This window comes from Arctopsyche grandis, chromosome 3 (genome assembly GCF_051622035.1).
Source record: "Arctopsyche grandis isolate Sample6627 chromosome 3, ASM5162203v2, whole genome shotgun sequence".
In the NCBI taxonomy this organism is placed as follows: Eukaryota; Metazoa; Arthropoda; class Insecta; order Trichoptera; family Hydropsychidae; genus Arctopsyche; species Arctopsyche grandis.
Genome location: NC_135357.1, coordinates 3154719 through 3177550, shown reverse-complemented (window position 1 = coordinate 3177550; position 22832 = coordinate 3154719). Strand labels below are relative to the sequence as shown.

At 32.4% G+C, this 22832-nt stretch overlaps 1 protein-coding gene across 1 annotated transcript; it reads right to left on the bottom strand.

Moving 5' to 3' along the window:
- Positions 1–5759: 5759 nt before the first annotated feature.
- Positions 5760–21664, bottom strand: LOC143923183 (putative fatty acyl-CoA reductase CG5065). The gene is made up of 12 exons (XM_077446734.1): positions 21625–21664; positions 13104–13159; positions 12903–13019; positions 12248–12370; positions 12044–12169; positions 11715–11868; positions 11537–11638; positions 9794–9986; positions 9614–9720; positions 9406–9538; positions 7791–8048; positions 5760–5964 (listed from the first exon to the last, which is right to left on the bottom strand). The coding sequence occupies exons 1-12, from the start codon at positions 21662–21664 to the stop codon at positions 5817–5819; spliced, it is 1557 nt and encodes a 518-aa protein (XP_077302860.1). The 3' UTR covers positions 5760–5816.
- Between the last annotated feature and the right edge of the window lie 1168 nt (positions 21665–22832).

The window sequence follows — 22832 nt, the reverse complement described above, 5'->3', positions numbered from 1 at the left end:
TTGTAGCTAATCCAAACAAACCCTAGACAACTACCGCCGAGGATTTCGAGTTTTGTAAAGGTGTGTTTAGACTCTCTAATATATCTTGCAACAATATAAAATAAGCAAAAGAAGTTTAGTAATGAACCTATTTTTCCAAAACTAGTTCCATCTTCTTCATTGTTGTTAAAATTTAATGCTCATAATCTAAATGCAAAGCCACAATCTAAAATACTCAGCAGTTAGGGATTCTGCTATGGTTATAAATCCAGACATTCCAGTGTAAACCATTCTTTATAAACGTTGACAAATGAATGACACGGATTACACGACTCATGTTCAATGCGTTTTTTTTTCAATGCTACCTGGAAAGGCTTAGCGGGTAGAATTCTTGTTTAATTTGTATATACATGCAAAAATTTCAACGCCTTTCGGCGTTTTGCAGGCCTGTGGACTTGTTAGCAAAACGCCGATCGGCGTTGGTCAGCATTTAAAGTGTTAAGCATCTTAGCTGACCCACAGTATTTTTACATACCTCCTTTACGTTTCACTTACGATTAAAATTCAGGAAAAAGTTTGCCTCTTATCCGATCGTTTTCATACTTTGCCATATTGCTCATTTTAGTCATCAATACATATAAGTAAATGGATCCTCCGCCATTGCGATGGTGCAAAAATATCGTGTAAGACGCGTTTGAAATTTAAATTTCTGAAAAGTGACTAATGTCTATCCAGTTCTTAGTTTTAAACATAGATGGCGGTAGTAAAATAAAATTATTGATATTTTTATTCAAAATAATAATTTTATATACAAATTATAGAAAAGGGATGTTTTTAAAAAGCTTTTTTTTTTCATTTTTCACTGTCGACTTTTTCATGGTCAGCTTCACACATACATAGTAAGTGATTACAAAAGAAAGCTCCCTCTTCAACAGTTATGTGCAAAATTCTATATGTAGAGAATTCTATATTTTTAAATGAAACGATTTAGAGCAACGTCACGATTGAAAAGAAAATTTAACTTAAGTTTTGTATTTTTTTTAATAGTGTAAGCAGGTGTGAGATATATAGAAATAATAGCAGGATGACACAACATTAGAAACAGGATAAATTTGAAATATTTTTATTGCCAGCATGATAAAAACAAGCTTTATATTCACAATAAATGAGATTAAATTGTGATGGCCTATTCTGGTATGGGGGCCAAGCCGACTTGACAAGCCAAACTCGCCTCTTATGATAATGCTACTATGTTCTTTCCAAAATGCTGCTACTACCTAAACACTTTCTGAAAATTTACTAAGCGAAACGATTTTCCAAAATTCACATTTTTTTGGTATCAGTTACATTATAATGCCTTACGATCAACGTCATAGTTTTACACATGTTTTTTTTTTTTAATTATTATTTCATAATAATTCACCGACTCAAACTTAACAACAAAATCACACTTAACATATTCACAATTGAAATGTTCATCTTAGTCAACTCTTTGGAATGGATAACAAGGATTCGTTTAAATTTAGATATTCCTTTATTTTAAAAAAATATCTCACATTTCACCGTTTACTGGCTTTTTTTCTTATTCGTTTTCAACATAACAAAGATATTTTAGCATCATTTTTTTTTTGGTTAAATTATTATTATTTTTTTGTTACATTTATCCATATATTTCACAGGTATTTGGCTTTTCCTTGAGTATATATATTTTTTTTGCTAAACAACTCCGGCGGAACACACGTCTTATTTAAACCTTTTTAAATATAAATATAATCTTCACTACATCGAAAAGTATGTAAAAAAGTAAAAATGCACAAAGTTTCATGTCAAATTAAATAGTTACGTTTTACGCTAATAGATTTTTTGTATTTAAATTCCATTATGCAAATTTCATTAAAAAACATTTCTAATGTACAAACCTCCCTATAATGAAAACAATATTAAATTCACAATTCTAGAATATCCAGAAATTTCATGACATTTTGTGATGCATTTCATATATATCAAGTATAAAAAACAATACTAACCATCTTTATATTTGCATGAAATGCATTTTGATAGTATAAAAATCAAACGAAAAAAGGTGATACAAATTTATTTACATCAACAAACACATATATATTAATTTATTAGTATTTGAGGGGGCTCTTTCATTCGTGTAAGTCAATGTAAATGCATCGTCACCAATTGTTCTATTGTAACAAATTATATTATTAAGTACTTTTAGCCTTCATGAAAAATTTCTAAAACTATAACAAAACAAAGAGAAAATTGAACACGTTACAAATTTGGTGCAATATTTCATTTTTTTTTTAACATTATTTAAGTTCACATGATTTATCTAATTGAATAAAAAAAAACTTAAAGATTAAACAAAAGCGTGCTAACGTTTGCATGCTATAATAATTAAAGGGATAGAGATTTATATGTAATATAATATAAATGCACAGTTCGAATATATGTATGTATGTATGTAATTCCAAACAATAAATAGCAGTTTATTTATATAGTTGATGGCAATCGAGGACATATTGTATAATCGAAAACACATTTTGGATTGATTATTGATTGTTATATGTAATAGCTGTAGATGGAAGCATAATCAAAGGAAGACTATTTTAAAAACATTCGGAATGGAAAAGGAAAAATCTATTCCTGAAGTACTATCGATCTTCAGTGGACTAATCCGAGATTTATACGATAGATATAACGTTCGAAAAAGCTATGTCATTAATTATTTGTTGTATAAGATATGTATAATGCACCATAAGCCATAAGTAAGGATCATGTCTGGAAATAAACAAAGGAAATTTGATTTAATGCAATAAATAATTAATATAATAATAATAAAAATTACGTAACCGTTTTGAGCAGTGTCACAAAACCTATCATGAGTACATACCCATGTTATATATATTCAATAAATATAAACCTAGTATATTTTTTTTATCCATTTTTCTCGCTTATAGCTAGTTCAAAAGCTATGAATAAGAATTGCCTTACGAATAATCACATAATCAATTAAAAATGTATTTTGAAATGTATAAGATACAAGAAACTATTTAAAATATATAACTTAAGTATGTATAATATATTATACTTAATTTATCTATTCACATTCATTTTGAAGACTTACCTAATAATAGTTTTAATTTTTAATTTTTTTTTTTTTTAGATACTTCTGGGGTCATCTTTGTTAACGTCGACTAACGCTAACAATTCACGCATAGTTTTTGATCATATACCAAAAATATTATTATGAACATTTAAATTATATTAGTTTTTGAGATTCGTTATGACAATATCAAAGTTATATGATCGCCTATGTATACACAAGAAAAGACATTCATTTTTAGATTCGTTTCAACACGCAAATCCACTTCTGTATATAATTATAATTTTTTTTTTGATAGTTTATTATTTTTCATTTGAAAGATGATTAATTTTAAATGGTACATACATAGTTAAATTGAAAATGAGTGATGAAATCGAGTACGAAATATGTTACAGTGGCGAATATAATAAAAAAAGAGTAGAACACTTTCCTGAATATAATTAATTGATAACATTTAATTCCTCACACTGTCTTGCATATTTATTCACACTTTCCTAAATTTAAGTGTGTCAAAAACCGACGTTCGAAATATTTCCATATATATATTTACACCCAATCAAATTGCTAATTCAGGCGCTAATGTATTTTTATATCATAATTAATCTTTTCCTTATAAAAATAATAGTAAATCGAATAAGAGAAGCTTTTTAATGATAAATAAAAATGTATGTGTGTGTGTACATGTATAAGTGAAAATGAAAATAAAACACGTATGAATGAAAAAGCATTTTTATAATATTTGTAAATAAATAAATAAAACAAAATCAACAGAAACAAAACAACTAACAATAAAATGAGCTTATTTATTTAAAAAAAAAAAATTGTTGTAACTGCAAGATATTTTATCATAATATAATATGTACATTATTAATAAAAAGATGTTCATCGAAGAAGTACAACTGGTAAGTCTGTACGCTTTATTAATAACAATAATAATTAAAAAAGTGTTTATTTATTTATATGATGTTAAAAAATAGAAAAAAAAATGAAAATGCCCTCACATATGTAAAAAAACACTTCTTTCAAATACATAATTGTATATATTTATTTGAGTCTTAATTAAATAATAATATATGATTACATACAAAGATAATTTTGTAATAAAAAGGTGACGATAATGATGGTTTGAAAAACTTGGAATGTGTTAAAAATTATTAATAAAGATGATGATAATATATTAATTGTGTGTATGTAGATACTTTTTTTCAAAGAGGAAGTTAGGATTTTCGCATTCAAAAATCGATCATTCTCTATAAATATATATGTATGAATATTTGGAATTTATAAAATTTCATATAAAATAAAATAAATAAATTTGAAAGTCATGTATAATAAGTAAGATTTACCAATATGAACTGAATCACTAAATAATTTTTATAAATAATACAATTTTATATACACAATAAACTAAACTCAACGACAAAATACATACGGTATATTATTCGGCAAGCACTGTCTTTAAGTTTTATTTACAAATAAATAATGAAACGCATTTATAAAACAACAGGCTTTGAAAGCACGACGAGATACGTGTAAAAGAAGCATGCTGTTATCGTTATTGTCATGACAAATTACATTTTGAGTGTGTGATCTTGAAGAAGAATAAAGAAGGTTCGGCGTAACTAGCGCCCTCACAATTGCATATTTAATACAAATGTCAACCGACACATATGTATATAAAAGTGACAACAATTTCGTTGACATTTATAATATATGCATTAAAAATTTCATGCACAATACAAACTGGCAGAACAAATTGTAAATGCACCGAGTCTACATGTCACAAGTCGGACGTTCAATTCACAACTCGTTCACTCTTTTAAATAATATATATATATATATATATTTATATTTACAATTTATTCTGCAAGGTTTATAATAATGATTGAATTAAAAAATTCTATGTATGTAAATACGATCATGCTCCTACAATTTGTATAATTTGTTTCGCTTAGAAGACTTGATATTTATTGCAATGTTTACGGTCAAAACAGCAACAATTGGCAAGACATCGTATTGAAAGTACTTTGAAATGTTTTTTAATAATAATAAATGATAATAATAAAAATTAATTGTAAACATTAACGAAAAAAAATTCTATATATGTATGTATAATATATTATATAATATGAATATGTACATTGTCTGCGATATTGTTCAGCACAAATGTTCATACGATTATTTTAATACGAATACGTTTATCTTTAATGTATTTTTTTTAAATTTATTTTTTAAATATATTATATAATATGTTAATTTGTGTGTAGTCTGTATTGAAAGCTAAACTATATAATAATCATAATAATAGTATAACATCAGTACTGTATCACGGCAACGGCTTTAATTAATTAACAAAAAAACAACTAAAAAACCAACACAACTTTGATGAAAAATGAGTTCAAGCTTGAATAGTGGCCAGTTTATAAAAACCGATCTCAAAAAAGCATGCTCAACACAATCGCCGTTATCATAATCACACGGAAACATCATTAAACATATAATTCATAGGTCATAAATAATTTAAATTGCATTTCAATTGATTTTCCGTTGTGAAACAATATCATAAATAGACGATCGGTTTTATAATAATAATAATATATAATGATAATATGTATGTATTTTATTATATATGCTTTTGTCTACGTTTGCTTTATGGTCAGAGCGGTCGTGAATGGATCTTGTTATGAGGTTTGTCTAACTTAGTGATAGTTTGAAGTCAAAATCAAACTAGTGGAATTAATCTAGCCATATTGAAGAGGTACTGAACGGAAGTGGTCCACAAGCGTCTCAAGTGGGCCGATCTCATGAATACAAACCGCCACGCCAACAATACCAAAAAGACCTGCGCCAGACAATGCAACCAGTGTAATCTGAAATCAAGGCAACGGGAGCTATTAGTCATCCATATACATGTGCTGATATAATAATAATATCAATAGATATAAAAACAGAAGGGATGTATGCAGAGAAATGTTATAATAATAGAAGTGGCTTTAAGGTCTGACCGCACTATGCGTCAAACGAACGATCCGACACTTCACAACAGTGTGCGACAATATTAGGTAAAGGTCTGACCGCACTATACGACAGCCGAACGATCCTTCACTTTACAACAGTACGCGACCAAATATTGTTGGTATGAAATTGTATAAGACATATGACGTAGAACGATACCTTGCGTCAAAGTTGACTTTTCGACCAACTGTAACGCAAGGTGTCGTTGAGTGGGGGGTTGCCTTGCGACAATTATTCTCCTTCTTCATATCGTGACTTTGAAATAGCATGTAGCCATAATCTTTTGGGTTTTCTCGATTGTTCTTCTTCCTCGCATATCAAAGATACTATAATAGCGTCCGTTTCGTCCATTTTGCTTCGAGGTATCGAACGAATGATTGACATAATTTACTGCAGAGTGTCGCATCGCTCGGTTGTCGTATAGTGCGATCAGACCTTTAGGCGTCATAAGGTCTGAACGCACTATGCGTCAGTCGACCGCTACGACACGACACGACACGGCAAAGTTGATACAAAAGACAACTCTGTCGCGTGACGCGTAGTGCGTGATGTCTCATACAATTTCATACAAACAATATTTGGTCGCGTACTGACGTGTCGTGTCGTATCGGTCGACTGACGCATAGTGCTTTCAGACCTATATTGTTGTCAAGTGAGGAATGTCCACAGAACTTTTCAAATAATTTTGGCGTCAGTTGTATTTGATTGGCTTGGTGCTCGACTTATGTATGTCCGATAAAAACTTCTCTGTTTGTTTATATTACTCGCAAGATGGGCAAGTGCATCGTTAAAAATTGCACGATGCATTCAAAAACACACAATAAACAACATGGGATACATTTTTATAAGTAAATTGATCATTCAATTATCATATTATTCAATTAAAATCGTAGTTTTGACAGTTTTTAAAAGTGTCAAGGCGATAGCTCGCATTCTACATATAATTTCAGGGGTGGCACCAGAGAAATGTAAAAAATATTTTTTAAATAAATGTAAAAACATTTCTCTTGGTGGCGCCGAATACTCAATTATATTAATAACCAATTATTTAAGTTAAATTTATATAAACATCGTTCATTTTATATTATACATATTTTTGTTGAAACTATACATTACACGTCAATTTAAGAGTTCCCAAGGACAGAAAAATACAAAAAAATGGATAAAAATAATCCGCCAACTGAGAAAAGAAACAGATTGGCCACCGACGCCCAACACCACCTTATACTCAAATTGTAAATAAATCTATATCAAAATAAAACTTTAATTTCTGTAGTGAATATGTGATGACCCTGATTATATTCCGTGCATTATAGCGTACAATCTATTTATTCGTAAAGGCACTTCTATTACATATTATAACATATCTCTGGATGTATGTATATTTTTTGCTCTAGCGACAATAGCCTCGGGTGTGGTTCATGTATCAATTCCATTCCAAAACCACCATAGAAATATCAAATGAATGACACGGATTACACGACCCATGTTCAATGCGATTTTTTGCAATGCTACCTGGAAAGGCTTAGCGGGTAGAATTCTTGTTTACTTTGTACATTCTCAAAATACAACGCCTACCGGCGTTTTTCAGGCTCATGGACTTGTTGGCAAAACACCGATCGGCGTTGGTCAGCATTCAAAGGGTTTAAGATTCTTAAAGTTAGGAATGAATGGTGTTAACCTGTTAATTTGGCTTCTAGCTTTGGGTAAAGAGCCGGGATTCTCTTTGAAGATAAACCTTCTGATGCCCAATATGTAGCTCTGAAGGTAAGAGTCCCAGTCAATGTTCTTCACGTCGAAGTCGAACTTCATCTGATCGGTCGGCGACATGTAGCTGCATAACCGACGCACGTTGTCGTCTCTGAACTTCCACTCTTTGGTCGCAAAGTATTCTAAGCACGTCGCCGCTTTCGACAGCTTATCTTGGATTTTTTGCATGCTGAAAACAAAACAAACTTTTATTGCATCGCTATTTTATTGTCGATTTGAGTTAAAACTTCCGACTACCATATTAAAGAAAGACGCATACAGAAAGAAGCTTCCTATATGTACATGAAAATTGAACTATGTTTACCAACTTCACCTCCTATCGGTTCATCATTAAATAAAATAATTTTTATTCTTCTTCCACTTCATTGCCTTGAAATTATCAACAATAAATCTTTTATGACCATTTTATAGTGTTTCTTTTGTATGTATTAATATCCATCTACTTGAATAAGGGCCGGGCCGCACCGTGCGACTTGCAAGCGACTTGGTTGAGGGCGGCCAGACCAATGCATGCAGGTAGATGGGACATGCCACACCCGTCAACTTGTTTGTCGCACACATTTCCATATATTTTTTCGTGTCGCGCAACTAGTCGGCCGACAATGTTGCACGGTGCGGCCCGGCCCTAAGTGTCAACAATACAATTTCAGCACACTGCAAGAAGCTTCTTATGTATTATATATGTTACAGTGAAATTATAACGACAGTAAAACTATAATTATACTGACGTTTCAGCGAAATTATATCTAATTACATTTTTACTGGGTATAGCTATATTTTCGCTACTGAAATTACATATTGACTGGCCGCTATTAGTGAAATTATAATTTTTGACAGTTGGATTAAAGTGAAATCCCATTATTTTGAGATTATTGTGAATGCGTCCAACGTCACAACCCCGCTCTCAATAGAGAGTAGCATCTGTTTCGATTTGTTTTTTTTTTGTGTGGGACTGGACGCGGCAGCAAACATCATAATATTACAAATTCACTGACATTGAGAAGTGAATTTTTTAATTCTATTGTTACATCCATACTTGAGTTAACAATTTCACTGTAACATACATATATAAAACACTATTTATAAGAAACATTGAAACGGTTGAAAGTATCTTTTTAGTGTCTCAATTTTTTTAATGAACACATGGTAAGAAGGAATTAAGCAATTAAATATACTAATCAAAGCATTTATAATATATAAAATGACTTTTATTGAGTTTACAACACGTTAATCTCTATTGTTTCATATCTATAGGTAAGTTTCTTGAATATATCAGCCTTTTTTGTCGTTCTGTGTGATTTGAGCCTAATGATTACGGTGAGTTGCACAAATTAGTTCTACTTATCAAATTAACTATACATTTTTCAATTACAAATAGATTTCAAGTGAATATGATATACTATTCATTGAAATTTTGGTAATTGGTCGATATATAAATAGTGATTACACTGCTTTAGTCAACAAGAATACTACTTATATGTTATTTTAACTCCCTTGATCGGACAAACTCATTCATCATTACTTACATTGGCGGTTTTCCGGCTACTCTAGCAAAAAAGTCTAATATAACCGCTGGGAATTGGTGATAAATCGAGTTTTCTACAGTGTGAATTAATCTACTAGACCGAACGTTTCCACCAGGCCACCAGACTGGATCGCCTGAAAAAGCACAACAAGAGCATTACAAGGCAAGAAGTCTAACGAACAACATTCCTCAAATATTGAGATACATACTAAATGGATGTTTTCTTATATATGTGAAGCATAATCCGACGAAGTCCTTCCAGACGATAGGTTTCTGTTGACCGGTACAACAGTTATATACAGTCAAGCCGTCGGATCTGAAACATTGTGTACAAACACATGAGCTATTGAACTATCAGGTCATATTAGATGTCCGGAGAAGAATGGTACCGAGCGGTCGCGGTTCTCCATGCGGCGACGACCATTAAATTAATAACAGTATCAACAGGTACTAGATCGGCAGTTTTGTTTCCGTGACACAACATGGTGCGGAAGAATCCTTTACCGGCTGCGGCTATGATACCGGTTGGTCCGTTCAAATTATCTAGCCATCCATCGACGGGTTCGTGTCTTGATGACAGTACTGAAAACATACAATAACAATGCTTAGTTTTATCAAAAGTTTTCGAGCAAATTAAGTCATATGTCTAATGGTCAGTAGAATAGTGATTGAATAGGGTTGTCAGGCGTCCCGATTAATCGGGATTGTCACCAGTTTGAAGTCTCGTGTCACGGTGTCCCAAACAAACCTCTCGGGACGCCCAAATTTCCCGGTTTACTACTTTTTAAATTCCTACAGAAGTTTTTAACTCAGAATTAGCATAAACTATAAACAAAAAGTCGATGTCTGGACCAGGCAGTCTGGTAAACACTGCAGCAATATTCAACAGTGAACTATTTGTCTCTGTCTTATACTTTCTAGAGAACTATGTGTAGAAGGAAGACAAAAAATGTGAATTAGGCATCAATCAATTTATCTTGAATCGATAATTTTCTCACACTCAGAATGATTAATCACACGCAGACGCGGAAAAGACACCGTCAGAACAGAAAGACTAAAAGATTTCTGTGATTTTGCCAATATTGAATATAAAAATCTACTCTCACATTCAAAAACTAGGTGGCTATCACTATTACCTGCAATATTACTTTAAAAACTTGTAAGTGTATCTTCCAATTATAATATATTTTGATGAGTTGGAATATATTCCATCGAACCTGGTACCAACTGCCGTTATAGTTGAAGTGTATTTTCAATTGTAATATGTTTTGACTAGTTGGAATATATTCCGTCTAACCTACGTAAGTTGATTCAAATGGCGAATTTTCAGTATATATAGATATATTACAGTTGAAGTGTATCTTCCAATTGTAATATATTTTGACTAATTGGAATATATTCCATCGAACCTGGTACCAACTGCCGTTATAGTTGAAGTGTATTTTCAATTGTAATATGTTTTGACTAGTTGGAATATATTTCGTCTAACCCACGTTAGTTGATTCATATAGCGAATTACATCCCAACTGGTCAAAACATATCACACCTGAAACTACAGTTTAACTATAAGTTGATACCAGGTTAGATGGATAGGTTATGTTTTCGTGAAAACGTCACTCGACTAGCAAATTGAGTTGGAAAGTCGCATTTTTGTTTTGAACACATTCTTAGAGTTATCGTAATACGGTGCTCATTGCCTTTATTCATAATACCTAGCAAATATTAACGTATTATTCTAAATTCTAAAGCATTCGTAAAAACATCAGAGCTGTCAAAACTCAATTGTTATATTACAACTGGCGCACATTGTTGAAAGTGTGATTGCGCTTGTAGAGATATAATTAACTAGTTGAATTGTATTCGAATATGAACGACCTAAAACGCCAATTCGAATATATTACAACTGAAAATACACTTCGACTGTAACATATACAAACAAATCGATTGAAAATTAGTATCCTCCGCTACTTGTAGTTCAATTGTGAATTGGACTATATGTTGAAATTTTAAATATACTGGCACAATTGATTTATAACGTTATCGTAAGCCTCCTTTCCACCAACAAGTCATGTGATACATTTTCGCATTAAAATTTTTAACAAAACTATTCATATAAAATTCTATTACATTACCTATCGAAGGTCTCACAATGGTGACTGGCAAATTTCCACATTCTTTCAGTAACATATCTTCGGCTAAAGCTTTCGTGAAAGTGTAAGTGTTTGGTCTACTTCCTGCAATAAATTCATATGTTACATAAAGTTTCAAACATTGCGGCAAGTTTAAAAATCTTTATCGCTCGACAAGTACCTATTAGGCTAGGTGTGACTTCATCCAACAAATCTTCTCCCATCCAATTTACAAGGTTGACTATGTGGTCCGGCTCGAACGGTGGCGGATAAACCATTTCGTCTACTACGGCTCGGTCGCAGTTGCAATAAGCAGTCGACACGTGAACTAGTGCCTGAAATTCCACAATTCAAACCATTAATATCAAATTGGTGCATATTTGATTTTCAGATGTTACTACTTCAGGATGACTATTTGACATGTAATGAAAATTATTTCATTCTATACAAGTATGTAGCAAATTATATGAGTATATATAGGATATAATTATTATAAAAGAATATAAGTACTTCTAATTTTGACATCTGCAGACACAATTCTACCAGTCTCTTCGTCCCGAGCATGTTGATCGATACGGACAGTTTGAGCTTTTCGTCGAACTTGACTGTTGCCGCAGAATGGAAGACGATGGATACCTGAAATTTTTAACGAATAGATGCGTTAATTATTTATTGCAGATAATTGAAAATGTAAAATATAGTATAGTATTGTACCTTTTGTATGATTTTGGCTTGATCGAACTGCGATATGCCCAATTCCGGTTCGGTAACGTCACCTAGTATCGGAACTATCTTACTCAGCTCGGAAGGCCTCTCTCTTCTTATCGTTTCAAAGAGCTGAAAAATCCAATAAAATAATAAGTATACATTCTATACAATTGCCTGAAAGTTATATTTATTATACTATTTTTTTATTTTAATACATATGCTTTATTGAATTTCGGAATAGTTTTATTTGACTTATATAGATGTCTCTTTAAATAATCTACAAAATTTCATTATAGGTTTTTAATAATAGATTAAGATATAGGTTTTTCATTCCAAATTGACCCTTTTTCATTTCAAATTGACATGAAAAACCTGTATCAAACAATAAAAAAAATATTTCTTCTGTATTCAATATAATATATTAATTTGAAATCTTCGTATGATTATTTTTGAATGTTTATTTTTTTTTCATACAACGCTAAATAATTTTATTTAGTTTATGAAGTAGAAATGAATGTGATAAAATATACTTAAATGAAAAATTATTTTAATTTATTTATGAGTCGCTGAAATGTTTTTATGGAATGTCTATATTTTGATGATGATAAATAGCATATACTAATAATAAAATTATACAAAAATTAGACATTAGAATACTAACCGGCGAGCTCGTAAGTTCGTTGAGCCTGGACGTAATGTCTTGCCCTTTCTTCGGTCTCATTAACAAATATATATTTTTGATCTTTGGACAAGATCTTAACAATTTTTCTACGAGTACCTGAAAAAACAACATTAGAAATTTAAAACATAAACTTAAAAAAAAATGTATATATTATTTTAATAATAATGATAATAATATTACCTTTCCCATGAATCCCGTACCACCAGTAATAAAGATGGATCTGTCGGCGTAGAAATCTGCAACCGGAATATATTCAGATTTGTTGTAGCCCTGGTGCGAAGAGTTCGAAGCGCCGATCGGTCTCGTCTCCATGGCCGACGTTGACGAAGCCATCTTTCTTCACAATTTATTTTAAAATGACAATATTATCAACGTTTAAAACGCGCACGCACACACGTCTTTATTATTATTATTATTGAAAAATCATATTTTCAATAAATATGTATATAATAATATAAAATTCTAATTTGAAACTATTTGTATCATACAATTTTCACTATTTAAATGTCTCCCATTTAACAATATTTAATTTAATTTTTCACTATTTATATTATTATAAATACAAGTAAGCACAGCTCATTAAGCTTTTACACATACAAATTGGCGAATGATTAATTTTAAATCGGAAAGTTTCGGTTTAATTTGGCTGACAAATTGGAAAGCACTAAATTGTTTATAAATAATTTATTTTTTAAAAAATTGTTTTTTTTTGTTATTTCTTCTTCAAAACACTTGATTTTGATTGTTTTATAAAAGTTTTATTAAAAAAAATATATAGTCCTCTATACTTTTGTATTTTTTAATTATTTTTATTACAAAATATAGCTAAGGCAATAAAACCGTTTAACGAACACTAATTTTTTTGTATGTCACAATTCAATTGATAAGATGTGCGTTTAGATCAGAAGACATGTACTATGTTCATAAGAGCTTTGTTGTTTTGTTTATATTCCTGTTTATAATCAAAAATCAAAGGGAAAAAAAGTCTCAAAAAGGAAGCTGATGCGGATTATTATTCATACAAATAATTTAAACATTATAGTATATATTGTACCATCGACAGGGCTTTAAACTATTGGACGTTTGGTTTCAAAATCAAAGTCTACACACACACAACGAATTGATTATTGTCATATACATATATATGTATATATATATATATATATATATAGTATATATAACGAAAAACAAAAAACACTATTCGTTGCTTCCTTACACGTTTAAAAACGAAACTGAAAAAGTGCTCCGTGGAAGTGGTTCTCCCGAACGCACATAATATTCACTAACAGATACATCCAATCGATTTGCGGTAGTATTTTAATTTCGTTTTTACCATTTGAGACATCGCTTACTTTGAACTGTTGGGTATTTATAACGCGCAAGTCACTCGGCGCACTCAAGTCGGTCTCCGAGTTGTGCGATGCTGCGAAGTGGGCTTTGGCGCCAAAATAACTGGTGGTCACACGGAGATTGCCCTTTGCCTCATGCTGATGATGCTCATGCGCAGACGACCTGCAATGACAGGAAGTAAAATTACAGTTCGTTTAGCTTTGAACCACGCACACACACGGGCGTGGGCCGCACTCGAATCAGTGTGCCCTAAAAATATACATATATACGAGGCCGGATCAAACGTCGGCCAAGACTTTTTATTATTAGTACGATGCGAGCACTTCTGCTGTAATATTCGAATGATAATGGTGGTGTAAAAGTGCGATCTGGTTATGTCATTGGATGTATTTTTGCACGTTACATATGTACGTTGGCCGACTGTGCTATAAATATTTTGATATGCTTTCATGTTGGATTTGAGATTTGATACATTTTGAAAATTTTAATTCTGTGATCGTGAACAATTTTACTGATTTTTACGCAGAAGAAGAAGAAATAAGTTAGGGCGCCGCTCGATGCGATTTAAAATTTAAAATTAGAGCGCCAAAAGCCATACAAAATTTTAGATTAGAGTGCAAAAGGCGAAATTTTTTTCTAAGGGTGTTTAGAAAAAATTGCCCGAGGGCGCCATTGGTTGTAAGGCTGGCACTGCGCAGAATCAATCACTAATTATGTTTTTTTTAAAGATAAGTGTATTTTTGTACATTTTTTATAGATAATTTGACCAACATTACTTTTTGATTAAATCTTTGTAGTGGTAAATTGAATTTTGGGAATGGTGGCATAGTCGATGGACCCAATTTTATATTTTCTAAAGATTCCAAATCTATAAATATTTTGATATGCTTTCATGTTAGATTTGGGATTTGATACATTTTGAAAATTTTAATTCTGTGATCGTGAAAAATTTGATTATGTTTTTCAGAATCAATCATTGATTATGTTTTTTTTAAAGGTAAGTGTATTTTTGAACAATTTTTTAGATATAATTTGAGCACCATTACTTTTTGATAAAAACTTTGTAGTGGTAAGTGAAATTTATTTATACTTGGGAAAGGCGGTATAGCCGATGGACCCAATTTTATGTTTTAAAAAGATTCCCAATATATAAATATCAGTGACGGCTCGTCAATATAGGCTGCGGGCTGCAGCCCTTCCAGTACAGTACATATGCGTGCTATTTTGGTCGTTAACATTAACGTAACCACCAAGTTATGCTGCTGTCTAAATGCTAATCAGTAAATTTTAATTTATTTTTTAGATTTTTTTGGAATAAGTAAAAGTAAAGCAAACATTTCATTTTAATTTTGGATAGAAAAAAAACTATACATTTATGAAATAATATTGAATTTTATACAGAATAATGGAATGTACTGTTTTTACCTTACGAAGACGTATTTTACACATTTTATTTGGTAGATATTAAATGTAAATTGTAACTGTAATTGTGCAATCATTGTAAAATTACTAATTGTGAAAACTGTGATGGAAAATACGCCATCGTGTAGTGAAAACACTGTGTGAAATATTTACTATCATTCAATTTGATTAATGAAATTAATGATTCGAAATTAGAAATTAATGAAATTAATGATTCGAAATTAGAAATTAATGAAAATAGATAAAATTAATAGAATTCAATTTTAAAAATGTTAAATAAAAAAATGCATTTAAACAAGTCAATTTTATCTTTTTTTTTTTTAGTATGTATGTAATATAATTATATAAATAATTAATTAAAAATATTTTTATTTGTGTATAGATAGGAATTCTTCTTATTTGTTTGTCAAATGTATATTTGCATGAAGCAGTTTGAAATGAAAATATTGTCTAAAGGTCTAAATTTGATTGGTTGAATATCAAAGCGTGTATAGTGGAACGAAGCGACGCGACGCGACAGGCTTTCATTTCAAAAGTGACACTATACCCACTAGAAGCGCGTAACCGTCATCGGTCATTAACTTATATTAGAAATTTGAAAAAATATATATCACATTTTGAGTAATAGCACTTTTCCTATGTCGGCCTAATTCATTATTGTTGATTTTGAAAGCGACCCGAATATTTCGAATTGAAATGCATATATGCAACGGCTAACATTGTAAAGATTTATTTTTTATCTTCCGTTTAATTACATAAATTACTAAAATATATTTTGTTTTTATTTATCATTCGTAGCACTTTCAAAAATCAAATGAGGTTAAATTTTTTCGACGAAAGTACGCCGAATTTAAAAAAAGATTCGGCTAAATTTTCGCAAATTAGCCTTAATCTAGTCCATTCGCACATACTCGACCTAACCTTAATGCACGCATTGATACGTTTCAAGGTCGTTTTTGCACATGTCGGTTGAAGTAATTTCCTTGAATTTTGCCATTTTACACACCCTTTAGTGAAAATAAATAAGCATATACAAACATTATTCATTTTTATTTTTAAATACTAAAATATAACAATTTATGTATGACTTCTATTAATTAAAATGATCAGTATTTATATTGACTTTGGTTAGTAAAAAATTGGCTTGGCTTTTATTCAAAAGTTACCGCGGTCAAAAGAAAACTGACAAAAGTACATAGCCTAAATTACTGACCATAAGTCATAATTGATAACGGTCGCTAAACAGATTCTCCCCTGGAAAAAGGAGGGGTAAGAATCATATGTATGTATGTGACGAGATATGCGCTAATTTGAGAGCGCGTAACAAATTGACGCACGTGGTCAGTAATGTTGCCAGGTTTTAATAAAACAGATAATCTATATATAAAGTTAAATTTATGTCTGTTTGTATTTTATACAATCCTCAAAATATAATATTCGGCGAGAAATTTTGTAAATTTTCTTCGAATTGACGAAGAGATAAGTGCCTAGCAATTTGTCTGTTGTAGCAAAGAGTAACTTGTCTGTCAACAGACCGGGCTTTGTTCATGAGCAACAACATATTTCAATGGTTATAATAATGCTATCAACTGTGGGGTCATGGGTTCAATCCGTGGCCCGGTGTCGCTGGCTAGACCTTGAATATATGTGACTCCAGGTCCATCTTTTTCTATCAAAGTTTACCAATTTATCTGATTTAATTGCTGAAACAGTTCCAAACGAATTGGTCTATAACTATGCTCATTTGTCGTCTTTATTTGAATATAATTTCAAATTAATAATGATAATGTTATAAATTTATATAAAGTACATATGTACAAATTTGGCAATAGGTATAATAATCGCCTTGGGGCAAAGCCCGTATTGGCATAAAAAATAATAATACGTCCGGTTGAGTGATTATATTGGTAATAATTGCTGTATTTATGTAAGTACTTAAAAAGTGTAGAGATTAGGTGATTGGTGCTCGTCGACCACTGGTTTACTATCGCTAATTACCCAATCTCGCGTTCCCGCCAAAAAGGCCTCGACGTATGAACAAGCTGTATACAACAGCCAATAAGGTCTCGCGACCCATCGACCAATGACCTATCTATGTTTAGAGTACCCGATGGGTATAAATACTGGGCAGTTTTGATCCGTGCTTCATTTGGAGCTGGCCGGCCGACAGATCAAGAAAAATAACTCTACCACTACTACGGCGTCTACGGCGTACTACGGCGTCTTCACTCCGATGTCGAAAACCCCTCTACACATCCACACTACAATATTATATTCTGAAATACTAAACGGTTTTGGTCCGTGCTTCATTCGGAGCTGGCAGGTCGACGCACCAAGAAAAATAAACTACCACTACACTGCGTCTTTAAATCCGATTTCGGAAACCCCAATATATGCACGTCCAAGCTACTAATGAACTGGATATTATAATCACAATAATATATTTTTTTTAAACAAAGGATATTAGTTTGTGTGAAACCAAAATTGCATTTCACAAAAGGTTCTTAGAGGCCTTACGAGAGACGGTTCCGTGAAAACAGGCTCACGGACCTTTCACTCAACGGCGTTACGCGCACAAAATTTCAATCACGCGACAACTGGCTCACAACAGTTATTTTGAGAAATCTGTGGATTTACAAAAGCATTTATTTAGTTTGTAGTACCGGTAGTTCCAAATGCTTGTTTTCGGTCAAATACTGATACTATCAGTATTGGTACTTTCGGTAATGCCCGTGAGCCAGTTGTCGCGTGAGTGAAATTTCGTGCGCGTAACGCCGTTGAGTGAAAGGTCCGTGAGCCAGTTGTCGTGATACCAGGAGAGATTTGTCTGCTGATAGTTTGCCTAACTTTAGTATGTATGTATTTTTGGATTTGAAACTGAGCTTTGGACTTGTGAGTACGTACGACAAGTGGGTTGTAAAATATTTTTTGTAAATTCTTTCCATAATAAAGCTCTGTAATCGACAGTGCTCGTTCTCGAGACTGCAAAGCCTACCTAAGCTGGTGTTTTACAGGAAACTTAAAGGTGTCGACGTGTGTCAGTAATGCAGATTACCTGGTCGAGGTGTCTGAAGTAATGCGGTCAGAGTCCATTTGCGAGCTATAATTCGATTAGTGAAAGGTTTATTTTATGCCTCCTATTGTCAGCGAAAGAAATAAAAGGATGGAGATACTAGTTCAACCGGAACCAGATTTTAGGATACGTGTGATGTATTTCAAGGAAGCAACTATATATGTATGTATATAGTACCAGATATAATTCTAGTCACATTTCTTTTAGTCTGGGTTTCAAATGTTGGATGCTTCTCTTTTCTCTTGTGTGTGTACCCAATTGCTGCATTAAAGCGAACTTAATAAAAGCGAAAGTTACTTAACGTGCCAGGAAAATAAAAGTGTTGAGAATGACGCTACTAGATTATACATCGCTAATAAATGGCCGAGAAATAATTTTCACGTCACAGAATGGCACTATAAAAATGAGAGTGTGCAGGTCATGTAGCTAAACAAGAGAGACAAATGGCCCGGAAGGCTATAATAAAGAGTATTAAAAACGTGTAAAGAGTAAGCTTCGGATTAAATAAAAAGGCTGCGCATGATATAAGTGTAAACAAACGACATTTTTTTAAAAAGAGGAGGGGAGGGGTAGGGAAGTGATTTTTTTTGTTTGTTGAAAGTTGAGTTCGACAATCCATGAGACCAAATATCAAATTCCATCACCCCTACATCTTCAAGTGCAAGAGAGACAATTGATGTATAATACACTAGATGGGCCCAGACGTGTTATTTTGGTCGGAGATCTTGTCTTCACTAACTGAGGGGTGCGGGGGGTTTAACTACCGGGGAAGTTGGGTTTTTTTTCCCTAAGACGCAGCGGTACCTACCTACCTACTAAGAGAAACTATGCATGCACCATAAGGGAGACAAGTATAGCACGTGAGGGCGGATCTAGTATATTCTAGATCTATGAGAGAGACGAACCGATCTAGCACTTGTGTAAAATGTATATCCAAGGGCGTCATTTCAGCTTTTCCCAGGGGGGGGGGGGCAAAATTTTTGACCGGTAAGGAATGACTTTCTAGGGGGAGGGGAGTGTATGATGAGTGTATATGAATTTTAACTATTTCTTTTAATCATTTTTTTATTTATATATTTTTATCAACAACATTAACAGTAAAATAATTTAAAAAAATCTATAATATTAAGAGATTTGGTTTGTTGGTTTAGTATTTTAGTATTTTAATTCATAATAATATATTAAACAACGTGGATAGTCCCGTTCAAATCTAGAGGGGGGCGGCTGTCCACACCAGTTTTTTTTTGTTAGTTTTGAGTTCGAGTTTCGTGTTTTGAAATATTTACATTAATAAAATTTGAATATAAAATATCGTTGATATTATTAATTTAATAGTGTTGTACCCGATGACATATCATCACATGGGTGTTGGCATATGAAGTTATTAAATAAAAAAAAATTAAAAGAAATGTGTCGTCCGTCATTTGTTTGATCCCCACGCGGTAGAATTTTTTTTCAAATACCTTTTAAATATATTTAATTTAATATTTATATTTAATTGTATAATATGAAAAAAAAATGTTGAAAAACTACCTACACATAAACAATATAAAACACCGATAGAAAAATTAATTAATTAATTAAATAAATTTTTAATAGATGGCAGTAAATTCTCTGCCAAGCGAAAACATTAGTAGCGATCAGTATATAAACAAGTTTTTTCTTTTGTTATTGTATTCGTATATACGTTTTGGCAGTGGTTTAGCTGTGGCGTACATATGTATGTCGAATCGAAACGACTATTATATTACGGCGAGCGTTATCTCAGACAGACGGACACACAGACGGAATAGTGATATTGTATATATGATTTATGGAATCCGTGTATATTTTATATTAATGGAAATTAATATTTTTTAGACGATAAAAGTAATTTTCAACGTCATGTTATGGACAGCAAAACTTACAGTTATATTATTAAATACTTTGCATTGAATTTTATACATAAATAATTAAAAAAAATAAAGAAATAATTTTACGACCTTACAATGTCACAAAACACATTGCACGAATGCAACAGCATGCTCGCTTCTTGGTAGTCTCTCCGTTCTTCCGCTTATCGAATCGACTATAGGCATATTCTGATACGCTAAGCGGAAGTTTTCAAACTTTTAAAAACAATCGCAGTGTTTTGCTATAAACATATTTACTTCAAACATCTCACGCGGTGCTCCATCAGCTGGACCGCCCTTAAAAATGTATGCGCCCTTCAATACAAATTAAGCTAAAAATATATTTCCATGCGCTATTTAGCTCCGAAAAACTGACCAAGGGTAAATTTCACACGGGAGCGTATCCTCACGCGGCTATTATTTTAGACTTGAGTCTCATCAATATTCAGCACCAATCGAAATCGATCTCGAGCGAATCTTCGGGCTAGAAATTTGCGCTCCGGCGATCATTTCGCTCGGAATTCCGAGAACTTTCGTTCGAATGCAATTCCACGCAAAAACCGATAGACATACCGATGCACTGCGATGCAGCCACGAATGCTTTCTATATATACATACACTTGATCATACTTATTGCGAATATTTCGCAAGGTGTGAACGTCTCCATTTTTTTCAAAATTTGCACATTCGACCAAACGGCCCGCAGATCGATCGAGTCGTTTAGAAAGTCGCAGAAGCTCGATTTTTGCATTTTATGACCCAGATCTATCAAAAGTCTCTAGAGTCGTTCAGGGTCTTGTTTGAACTATCACGGCTGTTGTCATGTTAAGTATTAAATTCGGTAATTGTACGTGACCAGAGCAACGTCACACTACCTACATACATATGTAAGACTTTGAAGGAATTGATACACTTAAACCCAAAACGTACTCTTCTTTTGCCCAATTACCCATTAGCATATTGCCTTTGATTGAATTCACCCGATTTTCAGACTTGTACGTCATCCAAAGAAGCAAACTTGGAATCTGTTGATAGAAAGTCAAAATTTTGAAGAAACGAATAGAACTGCTTCCATAATTTTTGAATAAAATTTGCATTTGAAATTAATCGGTGTTTTTATTCATGATTGTCTTCATTCAACATGAGACATTTTAAACGAACATCTGTCTACTAGAAACTACTGGTTTTAACTGGTATCGTTTATTAAGTTAGAAGGGGTGCTAAATGTTTCATGATTTATGCTGGATCCAGACAGAATTTGGAAAACATAGGAAATGCGTATTTGAAATAAATGATACATTTTTAGACTCTACTGCAAAAGTTTCAGATGACAATCTAAATTCTAGTAAAAATAGCATACTGTGAAATGTAAAAAATGGTATTCTGATTATCTATATAAATAATCCAGCAGTATGGCTCGGTGATTGTGTTAATTCTAACCATCGTGAGGTTCCGGGATTTATGCCCTGGGTTGACCTCGATTGAAAATAATTTATTCCGAGTATTATCTGAAGTGATGCTGGTAAGACTTGGATATTTGTAATTCCAAGTCAAATTTTGCCAATTTATCTTATTTCATTGTTGAAACGGTTCCGCAAAACCATCCTACCTACTGGTTCATCAATATTTGAATATTATTTTAAAATTCATTTATACATAGTTTATGGAACGTTGTATGCTTGGCATAACTACATGGGAAAGACAGGAAATTGAATACGTGGGTAAGAAGTATGAAAAGTGTAGTGGATGTAGTAGATAGAGTGAAGAGATTGGAATGGCAATGGGCGGGCCAAGTTTCTAGAATAATGGACGAAAGGTAGACAAAATAAGTGCAAGAATGGTACCCGAGAGAATGCAAAAGTGTAAAAGAAAGACCGCAGGGAAGATGGGTAGACGAAATTAGGAAAATATAATATGTGGGGTGATGAGAGTTGCACGAAACAGAGACGAGTGGAAGCATGTTGGAGAGGCTTCCATCCAGCAGTGGATGGAGAATGGCTGTAGATGATGATGCTATATACAAGTTTAATATCATAGATGTCGTTCAGGGCAACCCGATAACGACATCTTGAAACATAAAGGAATGTTTTTTTTGTGCAAATCTACAGTTTTCAGCTCCACCAAATTTGGTATGCTAACTCGGATCCGAGACGGGTTTCTAAAGGGGTTGAA